The 17,106-nt window shown below is 49.1% G+C and overlaps 1 protein-coding gene across 7 annotated transcripts in view; it reads right to left on the bottom strand.

Annotated features, from left to right (window-relative positions):
- The window catches only part of USP25 (ubiquitin specific peptidase 25), a 261,665-nt gene that overhangs the window by 68,416 nt on the left and 176,143 nt on the right, over nucleotides 1-17,106 (bottom strand). For all 7 annotated transcript variants that reach the window (XM_033941903.1, XM_033941895.1, XM_033941897.1 and 4 more), the window contains one exon: nucleotides 3,593-3,793. In XM_033941903.1, the coding sequence (XP_033797794.1) occupies nucleotides 3,593-3,793 (201 nt within the window). The remainder of the gene's footprint in view (nucleotides 1-3,592; nucleotides 3,794-17,106) is intronic.

The following is a 17,106-nucleotide window of genomic DNA, read 5'->3' as shown; positions in this document are numbered from 1 at the left end:
ACAAGATTTTGGTGTAGTCCTCTAGGCTTTTTTTGTAGAGGGGAAAATCAATATCCGACTTGTGCCTGGAAAACTTGTGCCTTAAGTGTCCGGCTCTCACCTCCTCTAGCACCGGACACAACCGCCATCTTACATCAAGGAGTCACTGCCAGGAGAGGTGCCGAATTTCGCAAGAGTTCACGAGATTACGTACACATGCACAAGCTACACTGCCTCTAATGGTTACCTTATGTTCTGGAACGTTGCCCGCCTCACTTCTGTAACCTCACGCAAGCGCTTTCCTGCGTCTGTACGCGATTGTCCTCTCCACTCCACCTCACAATCCCGTACAGACTCAGGACAGCACTTGCGTGAGGTTACAGCAGTGAGGGGGGCAACGTTTCAGAACAATGATAACATACCGAGGGTCTCAAAATAGTACCTGGCGGGCCATGAGTTTGAGACCACTGATATAGATTAACGTGTCTCCTCTGATATTTCTGGACCATAGACTGTAAAGTCTGGTATTGTTCTAAGTTCCAAATGCTGAAGTTGCCGTCCAAGCTCACTCCAGTCTATCCAACCATTCCATTGTTTGCAGGACATCTACCCTATCCAGCCCGTCCTCCACTGAATCACCATATATGGAATACAGACCTTGCAGGTCAGTCCAATACCGGCCTTAGTTCTTTACTTTATATCCTTCATTTTCTAATTAAGAGATCCTCTATTTTTATCCCACACTTTTTTGGAAATGAGAGAGGACTCAAAGTCTTATCAGAGGCTAGGAGGGCTCAAAGGGTGGTTTATTGAAAAGGAGGTGATTTATGTTTATTTAAAATAGTGCTCTGTTGCTCCTCCTTATACTTAAATCAAAGTGATTCACAGTCATACAATTAAAGATAAGAGATAAAAGACAAAAGAATAGAAATTAAAAGAATACTACAAGTTAAAGAAAAAGTTAAGCACTAATCACCATCTATTAGTTTCTCCATCATTTCAATTCTCATGAAGAGCCACATAAAATATCTTCCTAACATTTAACAGTGCTGAAAACTAAATGGCATATTTTTATTGTTAAACTAAACTAAACTAAATCTTAGGTTTGTATACCGCGCCATCTCCGCAAGCGCAGAGCTCGGCACGGTTTACAGAAGTTAAGAGGAAAGGAACTACAATGAAGGGATAAAGGAGAGGGGCTAAGAAGATAGAGAGGGACCGGATGCTAGAGAACGGGAGGTAATTAGATTTTTGAAAAGAGCCAAGTTTTCAAGTGTTTGCGGAAGGATTGGAAGGAGCTTGAATTTCTGAGCGGGGGTGTGAGGTTGTTCCAGAGTTCTGTGGTTCTAAAGAGGAGGGATGTTCCAAGTTTTCCTGCGCGGGATATACCTTTTATAGAGGGGAAAGACAGTTTCAGTTTTTGTGAGGGTCTAGTGGGGTGTGGGTTTGAGGAGTTCCAAAAGAGTGGGATAACGGGAGGGAGGACGCCATGTAGGATCTTGAAGGCTAAGCAGGCACATTTAAAGAGGACTCTGGAGTATACTGGGAGCCAGTGAAGCTTGGAGAGGAGTGGGGAGACGTGATCGAACTTGCCTTTTGCGAAAATAAGCTTGGCCGCGGCGTTCTGAATTAGCTGAAGTCTATGGAGGTTTTTCTTAGTTAGGCTTATATAGAAGGAATTACAGTAGTCCAGTCTAGAGAGGATGATAGATTGAACGAGGACGGCGAAGTGAGAATGATGAAAGCAGGATCTCACTCTCCTCAGCATATGAAGGCTAAAGAAGCATTTTTTTACCAAGGAGTTGAGGTGATCATTGAAGGAGAGAGAGGAGTCTATGACGATGCCTAGGACTTTGCTTGAAAACTCAAGCTGAAGAGTGGGGCCGGATGGTAGTGGGATGGAGGTGGGTAAATGATCTAAAATTGGGCCAAGCCAAAGTAGTTTTGTTTTGGACTCATTCAGTTTCATTTGTACAGATTGGGCCCAGGATTGGAGATTCGTTATACATGTGGATATGTTATCAGCAAGGTTAGAGAGGTTTGAGTCGGTCTCGAGGAGGATGAGGATGTCATCAGCGTAGGAGTAGAGAGTTTCTAGGGGGGATAGATGGAGGAGTTTCAAAGAGGACATGTAGATGTTGAAAAGGATAGGGGAGAGGGGTGAGCCTTGCGGGACTCCACATTTCGGCTTCCAGGGGGGGGAAGAGGTACCGTTTGTGTTAACGGTGTAGGAGCGGAAGCGTAAGAATTTCGAGAACCAATCTAGGACTGTGGAGCTTATGCCTATTTCGGAGAGTTGGAAGATTAGGATGTCGTGGTGGACGACATCGAAGGCTGCGGAGAGGTCGAATTGTAGGAGAACAGCAAATTTGTTGCGAGAATGGAGATGTTGCACCTTAGAGATTAGTGAGGCTAAGAGGGATTCGGTGCTAAAGTTGGGTCTGAAGCCGAATTGGTGGGGTAGGAGAATAGAGAATCTTTCTAGGTAGGATGAGAGTTGGGTGGATATGATGGATTCTAATAACTTGGTTAGGAGAGGGATATTTGCTATAGGGCGGTAGTTTGATGGCATGGAGGGGTCAAGTTCGGCCTTTTTCAGTAGAGGAGTCAATGAAATGTGTCCCATGTTGGGGGGAGAAAAGGCCCGATGTTAGGGCAGAGTTTATGAGTTCGGTGAGGGAAGCGATGGCCTGTGTAGGGATATTCTCGAATAGATAGGAGGGGAAAGGATCCAGAGTGCACGTGCAGGTTTTTAGTTTGAGGCAGAGTTTGGAGACTTGCGATTCGGAAACAGGCTCGAAGACGGTCCAAGATCTGTCGGCGGGAATGGGGGTGGATATAGGCAAGGTAGGGTTGAGGTCAGTAGAGGTCAGGGAATTGTAGGAGACTGTGGGTGGGAAGGAGGATCTTAGGGTGGTAACCTTTTCATTAAAGAAATTTGCGAGGGCATCGGCTGATAGAGACGGTGGGAGCACAGATGGGTCTTTTTTTGTAGTTAGGGAGCGCCAGATGTTGAACAGCGCACTGATCTGATTGTTGGATCTAGAGATCTTGTCTCCGAAGAAGTTCTTCCTGGCTTTTTTTAGTGTAGAATTGTAAAGTTTAATATTGACCCTCCAGATGTGTCTATCAGAGGGGGATTTAGATTTTTTCCATTTGCGCTCTAGAGCGCGACATTTCTGTTTCAGTTCTCTGTGAAGAGGTAAGTACCAGTTGTTCCTAACTTGTGTTTTAATTTTGAGAAAAGCTCAGCAGATAAGGACCAAGAAACTGCTAATCAGTACAACTACTATACTGGCAGAAATTAAGGCAGGTGTCATTACTAATATCTTACTCACGACTCTCTCTGGGTGTGTTTCTCGATCAATTTGGTGAGCTGCATTGCAAACGATGAATTTCTTAGGTTTTATATGAGCCAATGAAGTTAAGAAACAACAAAGAGCATATTTCTTAACAGCTTATGAAATAATTCCACCTTTACAAGAGGATTCAACTCGCTTCTGCATGAGTAATGCTTCCCGGTTCTCAATGGACGTGGGGCCTCTTCTTCCACCCTGCCCACATGTTCTTCTTAACTATTCATCTTTCCCTAATGACAGTTCTTCCAACTAACCTGCAGTGACGGAGGGTACTGGCTCCCTGGATATTGGTGGAATCATCATCTTTTCCTGCTGTGCCTTACGAGCTTGCTCCACATCCCACTCTTCCAGCTCCTTTTCAAAGCGACGGTTATCATCCTTGACATAATTCTTTAAATCAAGAGGCAAGGCATCCATTCCATTAAGCACCTGACCGGTTTCCTTGTCAAATTCCTCTGCAATAGTATATAATTCACACATTTTATAGAGCAGAAACAATATCAAACAGAGGCTGGGGAGGAAAGGGACAAATGTTAATTAATGCACATATCTCATACCACCCTTTAATTTATTTGGAATCACTTATCACATCAACATACTCAGTTTCACTATACTCATATGCTGGGTGTTCAATCCCAACCAACATTCCTGGAGTTGCAGAATTCCACAAACTTTTCTGAGCACATGCTCCACCCCCTTAGCCTGACAGCTAGCAAACATATCCATTTAAGTCCCAAAGCCAAGCAACATACCTGAACAAATCCATGACAAGGGGGTATGGGGGTGGATCGCCCAGAAACATAAGTAATTCTTGAACTGGTTTGCTCTGCAAAATATTAACAAGCGATAAACAGCACAAAGGCAACTCAGAAAAACATTGAGGAACAACACAGAACTAACCTGCAGTGTGCAATGAGCACCCCAAGAAAGGCCTTCGGTAATGTGTATACTCACAGAAAACGCTCCACAAGGCTGGAAAGCATTCAAGTCTGTTAAGGAGAATCAGCAAGACAGAAAGAAGAAAGCTATTCCAAACAACTGAGTTTACACAGAGAGGGTGTGTTGTATGGAATCCTACAGGGACTAACAGAAAGAAGTTATCGAAGGTATAAACTAATTTCCATTCTGTTATGTCCCTTCTGGATTCCATATGCTAGGTGATGTACCAAAGCAATGGTAACATCTAGGGAGGAACAAAAGAGCCTGCCCTCAACACCGAGGTCCCAAAAGTAGAACGAGCCACCACATCCACTCGACAAAACCGGGTAAAAGTATGAAGACAGGACCTAGTAGCTGCCCTGCAAAATTCATCAGGATGAAACACGTGAGACATTGCCCACGACGCAGCCACACTTCCAAACGAGTAGGTGTTAAGCGAAATCGGCGGTTGCTTGCCGCAAGTTACAGGAGTTACAGAAATGGCATTCGAATCCATCGAGTGATCAAAGCCTTGGCCACCGGCTGACCCTGGCGAGGCGCAGCAGTCAGGAGAAATAGGTGATCAGACTGCCGGGAATCATTAGAACTATTCAAACAGTGGAGCAAGACTCTCTCGATAGCCAACTTGCACAAGATCAGATCCTTTCACTTCAAGCCTGTGGAAAGAAACGCAGACAAACTTCCTGATTGACATGGAAGGTAGAAACCACCTTTGGCAGAAAAGAAAGAAGGCACAGAATGGAGAAAACTCCTCCATCCGGAATACGGACAAAGGATACACAGCACTAAAGAGCCTAAAGCACTGAAAACGTTGTGCCGAGACAATGGTGACGAGAAAGACAGTCATGACTGTCAGATCCAGAAGAGAAGCATCCTTCAGTGGTTTGAATGGGCATCTACAAGACCCTTCAAAACGATGTTAAGAGTCCACGAAGGGAAAGGAAGACACAAGGGAGGTCGCAAACTAAGTGTCCCTCTCAGAAACCTGGATACAACTAGATGATCAGAAAGCGAACTAGTTCCTCTGCACGCTCTAAAACATGAAAGGCTGCAACCTGAACTGTAAGGGAGGCCACTGCTAAACCTGTTTCTAGGCCTGCCTGAAGAAAAAAAACAGGACCACCGAAAAGGAAGCCTTCTCAGGCTCCACGTGATTCATAACACACCACTGTTGGAAAGCCGCCCATGCTTTTGCCTAAGACACCATAGGAGAGGCTTTCATTGAGTGCAAAAAAGGTGAGATAACTATATTTGAAAAACCACGCTTCATCAAACTTAGGCACTCAAGAGCTATGCTGTAAGACCAAAACGCCGTGGGTTCTCCATGGAAACCGGTCCCCGATTGATAAGATATCAATGAAGAGGGAGCCGGAGATTCTCGCCCCACTGAAGATGGACAAAATCTGCATACCATGGGCGACAAGGCTAGTCTGAAGCTACTAGAAAGCACAGTTACTTACCATAACAGGTGTTATCCAGGGACAGCAGGCAGATATTCTCTATATGTGGGAGACTTCCAAGCTAACCAGAATGGGATGGAAGGAGAGTTGGCAAATTAGGAGAACAGATTTTGCAAAACTGACTGGCCGAAATGGCCATCACGCCTGGAAAAAGCATCCAGACAGTAGTGCGAAGTAAACGTATGAACCGAAGACTAAGTGGCAGCCTTACAGATTTCCTCAATCGGAGTCAAGCGGAGGAAAGCAACAGCCGCCGCCATCGCTCTTACCTTGTGGCCTGTGACTCGACCCGGCAGGGAGAGACCAGCCTGAGCGTAACAGAAAGAAATACAAGCGGCCAACCAGTTAGAAATGGTCCACTTAGAAACAGAGCGACCCAAGCGATTAGGATCGAAAGAGAGGAACAGCTGGGGAGCATAACGATGAGGAGCGGTGCGCTTCAAGTAGAAGGCCAGCTCACGCTTGCAATCAAGAGAATGCAGAGTCACTTCTCCAGGATGGGAATGGGGCTTCGGAAAAAACTCAGGAAGAACGATGGATTGGTTGATATGAAACTCAGAAACAACCTTAGGCAAGAACTTAGGATGGGTACGGAGAACCACCTTATCATGATGGAAGACAGTGAAAGGTGGATCCGCAACCAAGGCTTGAAGCTCACTGACACGATGGGCAGAAGTGAGAGCAACCTTCCAAGTAAGAAACTTCAAGTGAGCCCGCGCAAGCGGTTTGAATGGGGGTTTCATCAAATGAGCAAGGACCACGTTAAGATCCCAAACCACAGGAGGAGGTTTAAGGGACGGATGAACGTGGAAAAGGCCTTTCATGAAGCGGGAAACCACAGGATGAAAGAGATAGGCTTCCCGTCAATTGGCTGATGAAAAGCAGCAATGGCACTGAGGTGGACTCGAACTGAAGAGGACTTGAGTCCAGCGCCAGACAAGTGTAAAGGATAATCCAGGACAGCAGATAAGGGGGCAGACAGCAGCTCCTGCTGTCGAGTAGCACACCAGGAAGCAAAGCGAGTCCACTTCTGATGGTAACATTGGCGAGTAGACTCCTTCCGAGACACCTCCAGGACGTCCAGCACAGGTCGTGAGAACTGGAATGAGGGCATTAAGTCTCGAGGAACCAAGCCGTTAAGTGCATAGACTGTAGGTTGAGATGAAGAAGAGAACCTCGATTCTGCGTAAGCAGAGAAGGAAAAACAGGCAGAAGAAGAGGCTCCCTGGAACTGAGTTGCAAAAGAAGGGAGAACCACGGCTGCCGGGGATACCGAGGAGCTATCAGAATCATGGTGGCATGCGAGGACTTGAGTCTGACGAGAGTTTTCAGAATCAGAGGGAATGAAGGGAACGCATACAGAAACAGGTTTGTCCAATCCAGCAGGAAAGCATCCGCTTCGAGTCTGAGAGGGGTGTAAACCCTGGAGCAGAAGCGGGGCAACTTGTGATTGAGGGGGGACACGAACAGATCGACGTCCGGAGTCCCCCCAACGAGCAAACACCTGACGTAGGGTCAAGGAATGGATGGACCACTCGTGAGGCTGCAGAAGACAACTCAACTTGTCCGCCAGATAATTGTGCTGGCCCTGAATGTAGACCGCTTGAAGGAATATGTTGCGGCGGATAGCCCAATCCCAGAGCCACATCGCCTCCTGGCACAGGCGTTTCCCCCTGTTTGTTGATATAATACATGGCGACCTGGTTGTACGTGCGGACCAGCACCACTCGGTCGCGAAGCAGGTGACAAAAAGCTTTCAGGGCTAGGAAAATCACTCGAAGCTCCAGCAGATTGATGTGACAAAGGCAGTCGGCACTGGACCAAAGACCCTGAGTGTGAACAACGTCCAGATGAGCCCCCCAAGCATAGGTTGACGAATCTGTCGTGAGGACCTTCTGCGGAGGAGGAGCATGAAACAGAAAACCTCTGGAAAGATTGGAAGAGAGCATCCACCAATGGAGAGACTGCTTCAACAAAGGAGTCACGACAATGAGTCGAGAGACAGGATCCCGATCCTGGTTCCATTGGGACACTAGAGTCCATTGAGGAATACGGAGGTGAAGTCCGGCAAAAAGAGTCACGCGAACCGTGTAGGCCATGTGACCTAGGAGGACCATCATGAGCCGAGCCGGGGCCGAGGACAGATGGGCAACCCACCGGCATAAGCGAACAAGGGCCTCCTGCTGAGGCCGAGGCAAGAAGAAGCGGAGATGAGCCATGTCCAGGACCGCTCCGATAAATTCCAGAGACTGGGAAGGGCAGAGCTGAGACTTGGGAAAGTTTGCCTCGAAGCCGAGGCTCCGAAGGAGCAAGATGGTTTGATTCATCGCTCGCAGCACTTCGTGGCGAGAGGACGCCTTGATCAACCAGTCGTCGAGGTAGGGAAACACCTGCAGGCCGCGGAGACGCAGGGCCGCAGCAACCACAACTAGACATTTCGTGAAGACCCTTGGTGAGGCCGCCAGGCCGAAGAAAGAACACGATACTGGAGATGGAGATCCCCCATCCGGAATCTCAGATACCGGCGAGAGGCCGGGTGTATTGGAATGTACGTGTACGCCTCTTTGAGGTCCAGCGAGCACGGCCAGTCCCCCTTGTCCAAGAGGGGGTACAACGTAGGAAGGGTGAGCATTCTGAACTGTTCCCTGACCAGAAACTTGTTCAGAGGATGGAGGTCCAGGATCGGACGCAGATCCCCCGTGTTCTTGGGTACCAGAAAGTACCGGGAATAAAATCTGGTGTTCCATTGGTCCGGGGGAACCTCCTCGACCGCCCGAAGACAAAGGGCCTGAGCTTCCTGCAGAAGGAGGCAGCTGAAGCCGAGCAGAAGGAAAATCTCTTGGAGGCAGGTCTGGGGGTATGTGACTGAAGTGAAGGGAGTACCCTTCCCGGATGATAGAAAGCACTCAACTGTCGGTGGTAAGACTTTACCATTGGGCATAGAAATGATGGAGACGACCCCCGATGGGAAGGCTCCAGGAGGAAGGGAGCCCGAAGGCTCGGACCGGAGCTGGCGGCTGGGCCTTAGTTTGACGCTGCTGCTGTTGCTGCGGCCGCTTCGAAGGAGGCCGAGAGAAGGCAGGAGTAGATTTCTGTGGGTACCTCTGGAAAGGAATTTTATATTGCCGAGCCGGAGGAGCTTTCGGTTTAAGTCGAGAGACAGGATCCCGATCCTGGTTCCATTGGGACACTAGAGTCCATTGAGGAATACGGAGGTGAAGTCCGGCAAAAAGAGTCATGCGAACCGTGTAGGCCATGTGACCTAGGAGGACCATCATGAGCCGAACCGGGGCCGAGGACAGATGAGCAACCAACCGGCATAAGCGAACAAGGGCCTCCTGCTGAGGCCGAGGCAAGAAGAAGTGGAGATGAGCCGTGTCCAGGACCGCTCCGATAAATTCCAGAGACTGGGAAGGGCAGAGCTGAGACTTGGGAAAGTTTGCCTTGAAGCCGAGGCTCCGAAGGAGCAAGATGGTTTGATTCATCGCTCGCAGCACTTCGTGGCGAGAGGACGCCTTGATCAACCAGTCGTCGAGGTAGGGAAACACCTGCAGGCCGCGGAGACGCAGGGCCGCAGCAACCACAACTAGACATTTCGTGAAGACCCTTGGCGAGGCCGCCAGGCCGAAGAAAGAACACGATACTGGAGATGGAGATCCCCCATCCGGAATCTCAGATACCGGCGAGAGGCCGGGTGTATTGGAATGTACGTGTACGCCTCTTTGAGGTCCAGCGAGCACAGCCAGTCCCCCTTGTCCAAGAGGGGGTACAACGTAGGAAGGGTGAGCATTCTGAACTGTTCCCTGACCAGAAACTTGTTCAGAGGACGGAGGTCCAGGATCGGACGCAGATCCCCCGTGTTCTTGGGTACCAGAAAGTACCGGGAATAAAATCTGGTGTTCCATTGGTCCGGGGGAACCTCCTCGACCGCCCGAAGGCAAAGGGCTTGAGCTTCCTGCAGAAGGAGGCAGCTGAAGCCGAGCAGAAGGAAAATCTCTTGGAGGCAGGTCTGGGGGTATGTGACTGAAGTGAAGGGATTACCCTTCCCGGATGATAGAAAGCACTCAACTGTCGGTGGTAAGACTTTACCATTGGGCATAGAAATGATGGAGACGACCCCCGATGGGAAGGCTCCAGGAGGAAGGGAGCCCGAAGGCTTGGACCGGAGCTGGTGGCTGGGCCTTAGTTTGACGCTGCTGCTGTTGCTGCGGCCGCTTCGAAGGAGGCCGAGAGAAGGCAGGAGTAGATTTCTGTGGGTACCTCTGGAAAGGAATTTTATATTGCCGAGCCGGAGGAGCTTTCGGTTTAAGTCGAGAGACAGGATCCCGATCCTGGTTCCATTGGGACACTAGAGTCCATTGAGGAATACGGAGGTGAAGTCCGGCAAAAAGAGTCACGCGAACCGTGTAGGCCATGTGACCTAGGAGGACCATCATGAGCCGAACCGGGGCCGAGGACAGATGAGCAACCCACCGGCATAAGCGAACAAGGGCCTCCTGCTGAGGCCGAGGCAAGAAGAAGTGGAGATGAGCCGTGTCCAGGACCGCTCCGATAAATTCCAGAGACTGGGAAGGGCAGAGCTGAGACTTGGGAAAGTTTGCCTCGAAGCCGAGGCTCCGAAGGAGCAAGATGGTTTGATTCATCGCTCGCAGCACTTCGTGGCGAGAGGACGCCTTGATCAACCAGTCGTCGAGGTAGGGAAACACCTGCAGGCCGCGGAGACGCAGGGCCGCAGCAACCACAACTAGACATTTCGTGAAGACCCTTGGCGAGGCCGCCAGGCCGAAGAAAGAACACGATACTGGAGATGGAGATCCCCCATCCGGAATCTCAGATACCGGCGAGAGGCCGGGTGTATTGGAATGTACGTGTATGCCTCTTTGAGGTCCAGCGAGCACAGCCAGTCCCCCTTGTCCAAGAGGGGGTACAACGTAGGAAGGGTGAGCATTCTGAACTGTTCCCTGACCAGAAACTTGTTCAGAGGACGGAGGTCCAGGATCGGACGCAGATCCCCCGTGTTCTTGGGTACCAGAAAGTACCGGGAATAAAATCTGGTGTTCCATTGGTCCGGGGGAACCTCCTCGACCGCCCGAAGGAAAAGGGTCTGAGCTTCCTGCAGCAGGAGGCAGCTGAAGCCGAGCAGAAGGAAAATCTCTTGGAGGCAGGTCTGGGGGTACGTGACTGAAGTGAAGGGATTACCCTTCCCGGATGATAGAAAGCACTCAACTGTCGGTGGTAAGACTTTACCATTGGGCATAGAAATGATGGAGACGACCCCCGATGGGAAGGCTCCAGGAGGAAGGGAGCCCGAAGGCTCGGACCGGAGCTGGCGGCTGGGCCTTAGTTTGACGCTGCTGCTGTTGCTGCGGCCGCTTCGAAGGAGGCCGAGAGAAGGCAGGAGTAGATTTCTGTGGGTACCTCTGGAAAGGAATTTTATATTGCCGAGCCGGAGGAGCTTTCGGTTTAAGTTTCACCAGGGAGGCGAAGGACAGTTCATGGTCTGAGAGGCGCTTGGTGGCAGCTTCGATGGAATCATTGAAGAGCTCATGACCCACACACGGGAGATTGGCAAGACGATCCTGTAGATTCGGATCCATATCCACAATCCAGAGCCAAGCGAGGCGACGCATGGCGATCGCAAAGGCCGTGACCCTCGATGACAACTCGAAGGCATCGTAGGTTGCCTGAAACATAAAGGCGGAGCTGGGAGAGGGTCTCCTCGAGGAGACTAAACTCCTGCCGCCGAGAATCCAGCACAGCTTCCTGGAACAAGCGGAGGGCATCCACACAGAACAGGAGGTAGGACATGAAGATAAAATTATAGTTGAGGACACGATTCGCCATCATTGAGTTTTGATAAAGACGGCAACCAAATCTGTCTATTGTACGGCCCTCCCTGCCCGGCCGCGGCCCCAGGCAGCCAGAGTAAGACCGGGAACCCGGTCAAAAATATACGAACTGAAAAAAATGAAAAACAAAGGAAAACAAAGACGCGGGCACAGCGACTAAACTGAAACTAACCAAACAAGCCGCGGTGCAAGAGGGACAATGATATCGCGCGAAGCAAGGGAGCAGTGCTTCTGGCTCCGCGGAAAACAGAGAACTGAGGCCATGCTGAGGAGACGCATGCCCTAGACCGGGCGGGAGGGGCATGCACGCATGCACGGGCCAATCACAAGCTTGAAGGTCTTCAAGCAAGTCTGCTTGCGAAAACGTCCGCTAGGGGGCTCTGTCGGTGATGTCACCCACATGTAGAGAATATGCTGCCTGCTTGTCCTAGGATAATCACCAAGCTGGAATGCGTTGCTAACCGGTGGAGGGCCCGACCGACCAGAGGTCACAGAGGGAAGAAAATACCGGAGCTTGAGAGCCGGCCAGGGCCGAACCACGGCATCCAGCTTGTCGACTGAAAAAGTGTCTGGCCTTAAAGTTCAATGCCAAAGCGAACAAGGCCATCTGGGGCTGGCTCCAGTGCTATATGATCAGATGGAACGCCTCCTGCGAGAGGGACCATGCTCCTGGTTTCAGGATCTGCCTGAACATTGTCGACTCCAGCCACATGGACCGCCAAGAAAAACAGAAGATGTACTTCTGCCCAGTGGAATGCATACGATCCTTCTGGCCCAAGAGAGAGAGAGAGAGAGAGCGCATTTGAGCTCCCCTGCGAGATACACATGCCACTGCTGTGGCGTCATTGACAAAATTCGCACCGCTGTTCCTTTCAGAAGGGTCTGGAGAGCAAGTAGCGCCAGCCGAATTGCCTGAAGCTCCAGACAATAGATCAACCAATGTGTTGGACCAGGAGTCCACAGCCCCTGAATGGAGTGATCCTCGCCAAGAAACCCACAACCCAACAGGCTGGCATCTGTCATCAGAGTCATCCACTCAGAAATCCAAAGAAGTCAACCCTGGCAGAGAGCTTCTCCCTGAAACCACCAGCTCAAGCTGCTGCTAGCTGGCATCGTCCAGGGTAGCGGCATCTGAAGGGGAAAACTCTGCACGGACCACTGAGATAGGAGGGACTCCTGTAAAGGTTGCATGGGCACTCTGGCCCAGGGTATCACCTCCAAGGAGGCTGTCAGAGACCCCAGAACTTACAAAGAAAACCAGGCTGAGGGAGCCGAACAGTCCAGGAGAATTATGATCTGTTGACAAAGGTTCTGTCTGCATGCCTCGTGAAGAAATACACAACCTTGTCTGGAGACAAAGAGAAGGCCCAGAAACTCCAGGGTCTGGGAGGATGCCAAGCGTCTCTTCCTTAACTTGCCAATGCTTGCAGCAGAGCCACTATCCTCTCCTCTGCACTTTTGTACTCTCGACGAGATGGAGCCCAGATTAACCAGATGTCCCAGGAAGGGTGGACTTGAACACCCTGCTGGCGGAAAGTCGCCACAACTACTTTAACTCTGGCAAAAGTGCGGCGTGCCATCTTGAGGCCAAAGGGCAGAGCTGTGAATTGGAAATGCTGTTGCAGAACATGGAAAATACAGAAACAGGCGATGCTCCGGATAGATCAAAATATGGAGGAAAACCTCTGTGAGATCCAAGGACACTAGAAACTCTCCTGGAGAGACAGCAGTTATCGTCGTGTACTCCGTTGCCATTCAGAAAAAAGGAATTCGCAAGAAGCAGGTGACCAACTTTAGATTCAGAATGGGACTCCTATCCTCCAAGCCTTTCTGGTACGATGAAGTATAAGGATTATCCACCTAAGCCCGATTTGTGTTCTGGAACAGGTTCCAGCATCCCAATGTCTAAGAGGTGTTGCAGAGTATCGTGGACCCTGTACTCCGTTCCGGTTGACATGCCCATCCAGAAACAAAGCTGTAGGTGGGCATATGAGGACTAACTAGTGTCTGATGAAAATCGAGTCCACTCCTGATAAAACTGAGATGATAGTCTTCGAGATGAGGAAGCTATGGCCGACCCCTGGTGTCTTTGGAGCTTTTTAGGTGCAGTCACTGCACAGGAACCTGAGGACACCTGGAATTGGAACTGTTGTAACATAGGTGTAGCCCTGGGAATCCTTGAGGCAGCATCCCCAGTCCAAAGACAGATCCAAAGAGTCCGGCACGCAGACACACCAGCAGAGAACGCACTAAGAACTCGAATGTGATCATAAAGGGCGTCCGCCACATATTCCACACCATCAATCACCAGTGGATGACAGGCAGGCACCTCCACAGAGGATGCATTGTGCAGGCTGGAATAACAGGCACATGCCATAAAGGAAGTGGCCACTGCTGCTTGGATATGATGCCACTAGAAAAGAACTTTTTGTAACATAATATCCACCCTGTGATCCTGAGAGTCTTTAAACCTCACTCCCCCATCACTAGGGAGGGCTGCACACTAAATAACCTGTGCCACGGCGGAATCTACCTCAGGCTGTTCAAACCTGCTGAAAATCAGGATCCAGGTGATAAAGCTTAGACATAGCTTTAGAAGGTCAGAAGGAGCTTTATAGGGTATCACATTGTTCTGAAACCAGACCAAGGAGCTGTGGATTGAATGGAAAAAAGGGCACAGGAGAACGATCCAGGACCGAAGGCTCAGAAGGTGGAAAATCCAAATGGAACTCGTTCAGAAAATCAGCAGTACAGAGGCAGACAGAAACCTGCTTAAAAATCAGGGAAGAAGGGTCAACACCCAAATCTGGATGCTCAGGACGGCTGAGGTGTCCGGTCCCAGCAAAGGCATCAGCTGGATCCAAATTAAAGACAGAGACTAAAGGCAGAAGTGTCATATTATTTTTATGGCAACTACTGCAATCAAGGTTTGCCACAGGAGACAAGAGGACTCCCAAACAGGAAGCTTTGCCACAGACGCAACAGACCAAAAAAGACCCGACGCACCCGCTGGCTGCATCAAACGAGCAGGGTCTGAAGAATACGACTTTCAGAGGAGCTGAATAAAATCCGGTGAAAAGACCCACCCCGCAACCATGGCAGGGCTGTTGGGGTACATGTACCACGCCAAAAGTGTCCCCAGACTTGGAACACAGGTGTTTGCACCAGACTCCAGGATGGCCTCTAGGTGAGATTTTCTTCGGAAGGCACAGACCCAGGCCAGCTCTTCAGGCCAAAATTACTTGGAGGTGGCAAAGTCCGAAGCTCCAACCCCCCTCCTCCATTGCGCTAAGGCACGCGGTACATGATCGCTGATCCAGCGCCAATCTGGCGCAATCAATGTCTACATTCTACAGATAAGGAGCTGGAGAGTCCAACCCAAACGCCAAAAATAAACAAAAAATGAAAATAAAAAATAGTGATTTGGGGTCTGGGGAGGGGGGAAACCTGAACCCTACCCTCAGAAACTGTGAAAAACTACTTTAAAATAGTTTCACAAGCCACCCCCCAAGTTCCCATAGGAAATAATGGAGGTTTACTCACAGCTATGCAGTGCCAGACTGTCAAGCAGCTTCAAATAGCATTAGAATGGAGGAAAATAATTTTCTGCCTCAGAAACAGCTCCAAATGGGTCCAGACTTAATATCTTCGGATTGCCAGCCGGCCAGACACAGACTACAACCTCCGCCCCCACAGATCCTTGTCCACGTGATCGGGGGTGGGTAAAGCAGCCTGCGCCTTGAAACCCGGGTGGGTTTCACTTCAGATGCATACAGCCTTAGCTTGAAACCCTTGTCAAGGTCACCGGCAAGCAGACTCCCAGGGGAAGGGACAACAAGTCTAGAAATGGTGGCACACAGCAGGCTGGGTCCATAGATCCACCAGTTTCTCTGTGAAGCAGCAGTCCAGCACCATGGGACTGCGTCCTTTTATCCAACAGGGGGCCACCGGGAAGGGGTTTCAAGGCACTGAAGCCAATGAGAAAGTAATTGGATATGTTTGCTAGCTCTCAGGCTAAGGGGGTGGAGCATGTGCTCAGAAAAGTTTATGGATTTTTGCAACTCCTGGATTGCGGGTTGGGATTGAACACCTAACGTATAGAATCCAGAATTTTCCTTATGAAAGGAATTTTGAGGGGCTAGTACTAAAAGGAGATCCCACAGGAACTCAAATATCCTCGTCCCTGCGAGTTTTGTTGCTGTCCCATTCCTGTAAATTCTGCCTTAACCGCACAAGCCTCGAACACTTATGGTTTTAAAGTATTGGAGGCTTCTACACAGCTTGCATGAATGGGGCAAGGACAGGAAAAGAACTTGACACGACGGGAAAATGAGTTCCCGCAGGTTATGGGGAAAAATTTGGCCCTGTGTCATTCTCTACCCTGGTCCTCTGCTCCTGTACCAGCTGCTGTGTTTACACTTGGCTATGGCAAACCTGACAAAAATGAACCAGAACTGGTCTATTTCCCATATGACCAAGTAAAAGCCAGAAAGTTCAAAATTGTACATTTTAATTATAATTAAATAACTCTATGGTCTAGAATTTTCCACATGACACTTCAAGCACTAAGGAGAAATTAGATCTTATCTGATAATTTTCATTTCTTGAGTCTCTCCAGACCATTTCTGTCAAGTAGGCATATACACTTGTACAAGAAATGGGAGACAGAAAAACTGGTTGACCATATCCTATAAGCTAAGGTACTGTGCAGCTCTGGATTAGCCAGTATTTCTATTGACAAAGCAAATGATAGCACCCTACAAGAACCAATTGTACAATAGAATCCCCCAACAAAACCTAGGGGAAGAAGGAAAAATCTAACACAGAAATGAAACATTTATAACCAGACACTGGGTCAGAACTGGTAAAGATTAAAGAAAGTCTTTAACGCCAAACCCATCAGGCAGTAATAAGAACAGTTCTACATTTTCTGGATGGGTTTGGGAAGGAGAAATTTTAGATTTTACCTGCTAATTTTCATTGAAGAGACAAAAGGAATGAAAATTAGCAGAAAAATCTAAAATTTCTCCTCTCTCTTCATCTCTACAGACCATTCCCAAAGAGCAGGAAGTACCAAAGCAGTACTCAACAAAGGTGGAAAGAAAACTACCCATGAGCCAAAACCATAACTCCAAAGGTTGCCTCACTCTTCACTTAAATTTCTAGCCTGCAATGTTTCACAAATGAATAAAATGATGACCAGGTCGCCGCATTGCAAACACCAGACTTCGTCCCTTCTGTCTTTCTATAACGTATGACCTGGAATAGACTTTCTGAGTCAGTATGTCAAGCTCTGTTTCTGGAAGTCTTCAAATCTAGGCTAAAAGCCCACTTTTTGAGGCTGCTTTTAACTACTAACTTCTACTTACATGTAAAAGTAATCATGCCTGTTTAATTATTCTCATCATAAACAATTCCCTAACCCCAATGTTTGTTTTGACTAGATAAGCTCTGTTAAACAGGGATTGTCTCTCATGTTTAATGAACAGCTCTGCGTACATCTAGCTGTGCTACAGAAAC

Source organism: Geotrypetes seraphini, chromosome 4 (assembly GCF_902459505.1).
Source record: "Geotrypetes seraphini chromosome 4, aGeoSer1.1, whole genome shotgun sequence".
NCBI classification, from domain to species: Eukaryota; Metazoa; Chordata; class Amphibia; order Gymnophiona; family Dermophiidae; genus Geotrypetes; species Geotrypetes seraphini.
The sequence above is the reverse complement of the archived record's forward strand: the minus strand, read 5'-3'. Positions and strand labels throughout refer to the sequence as shown.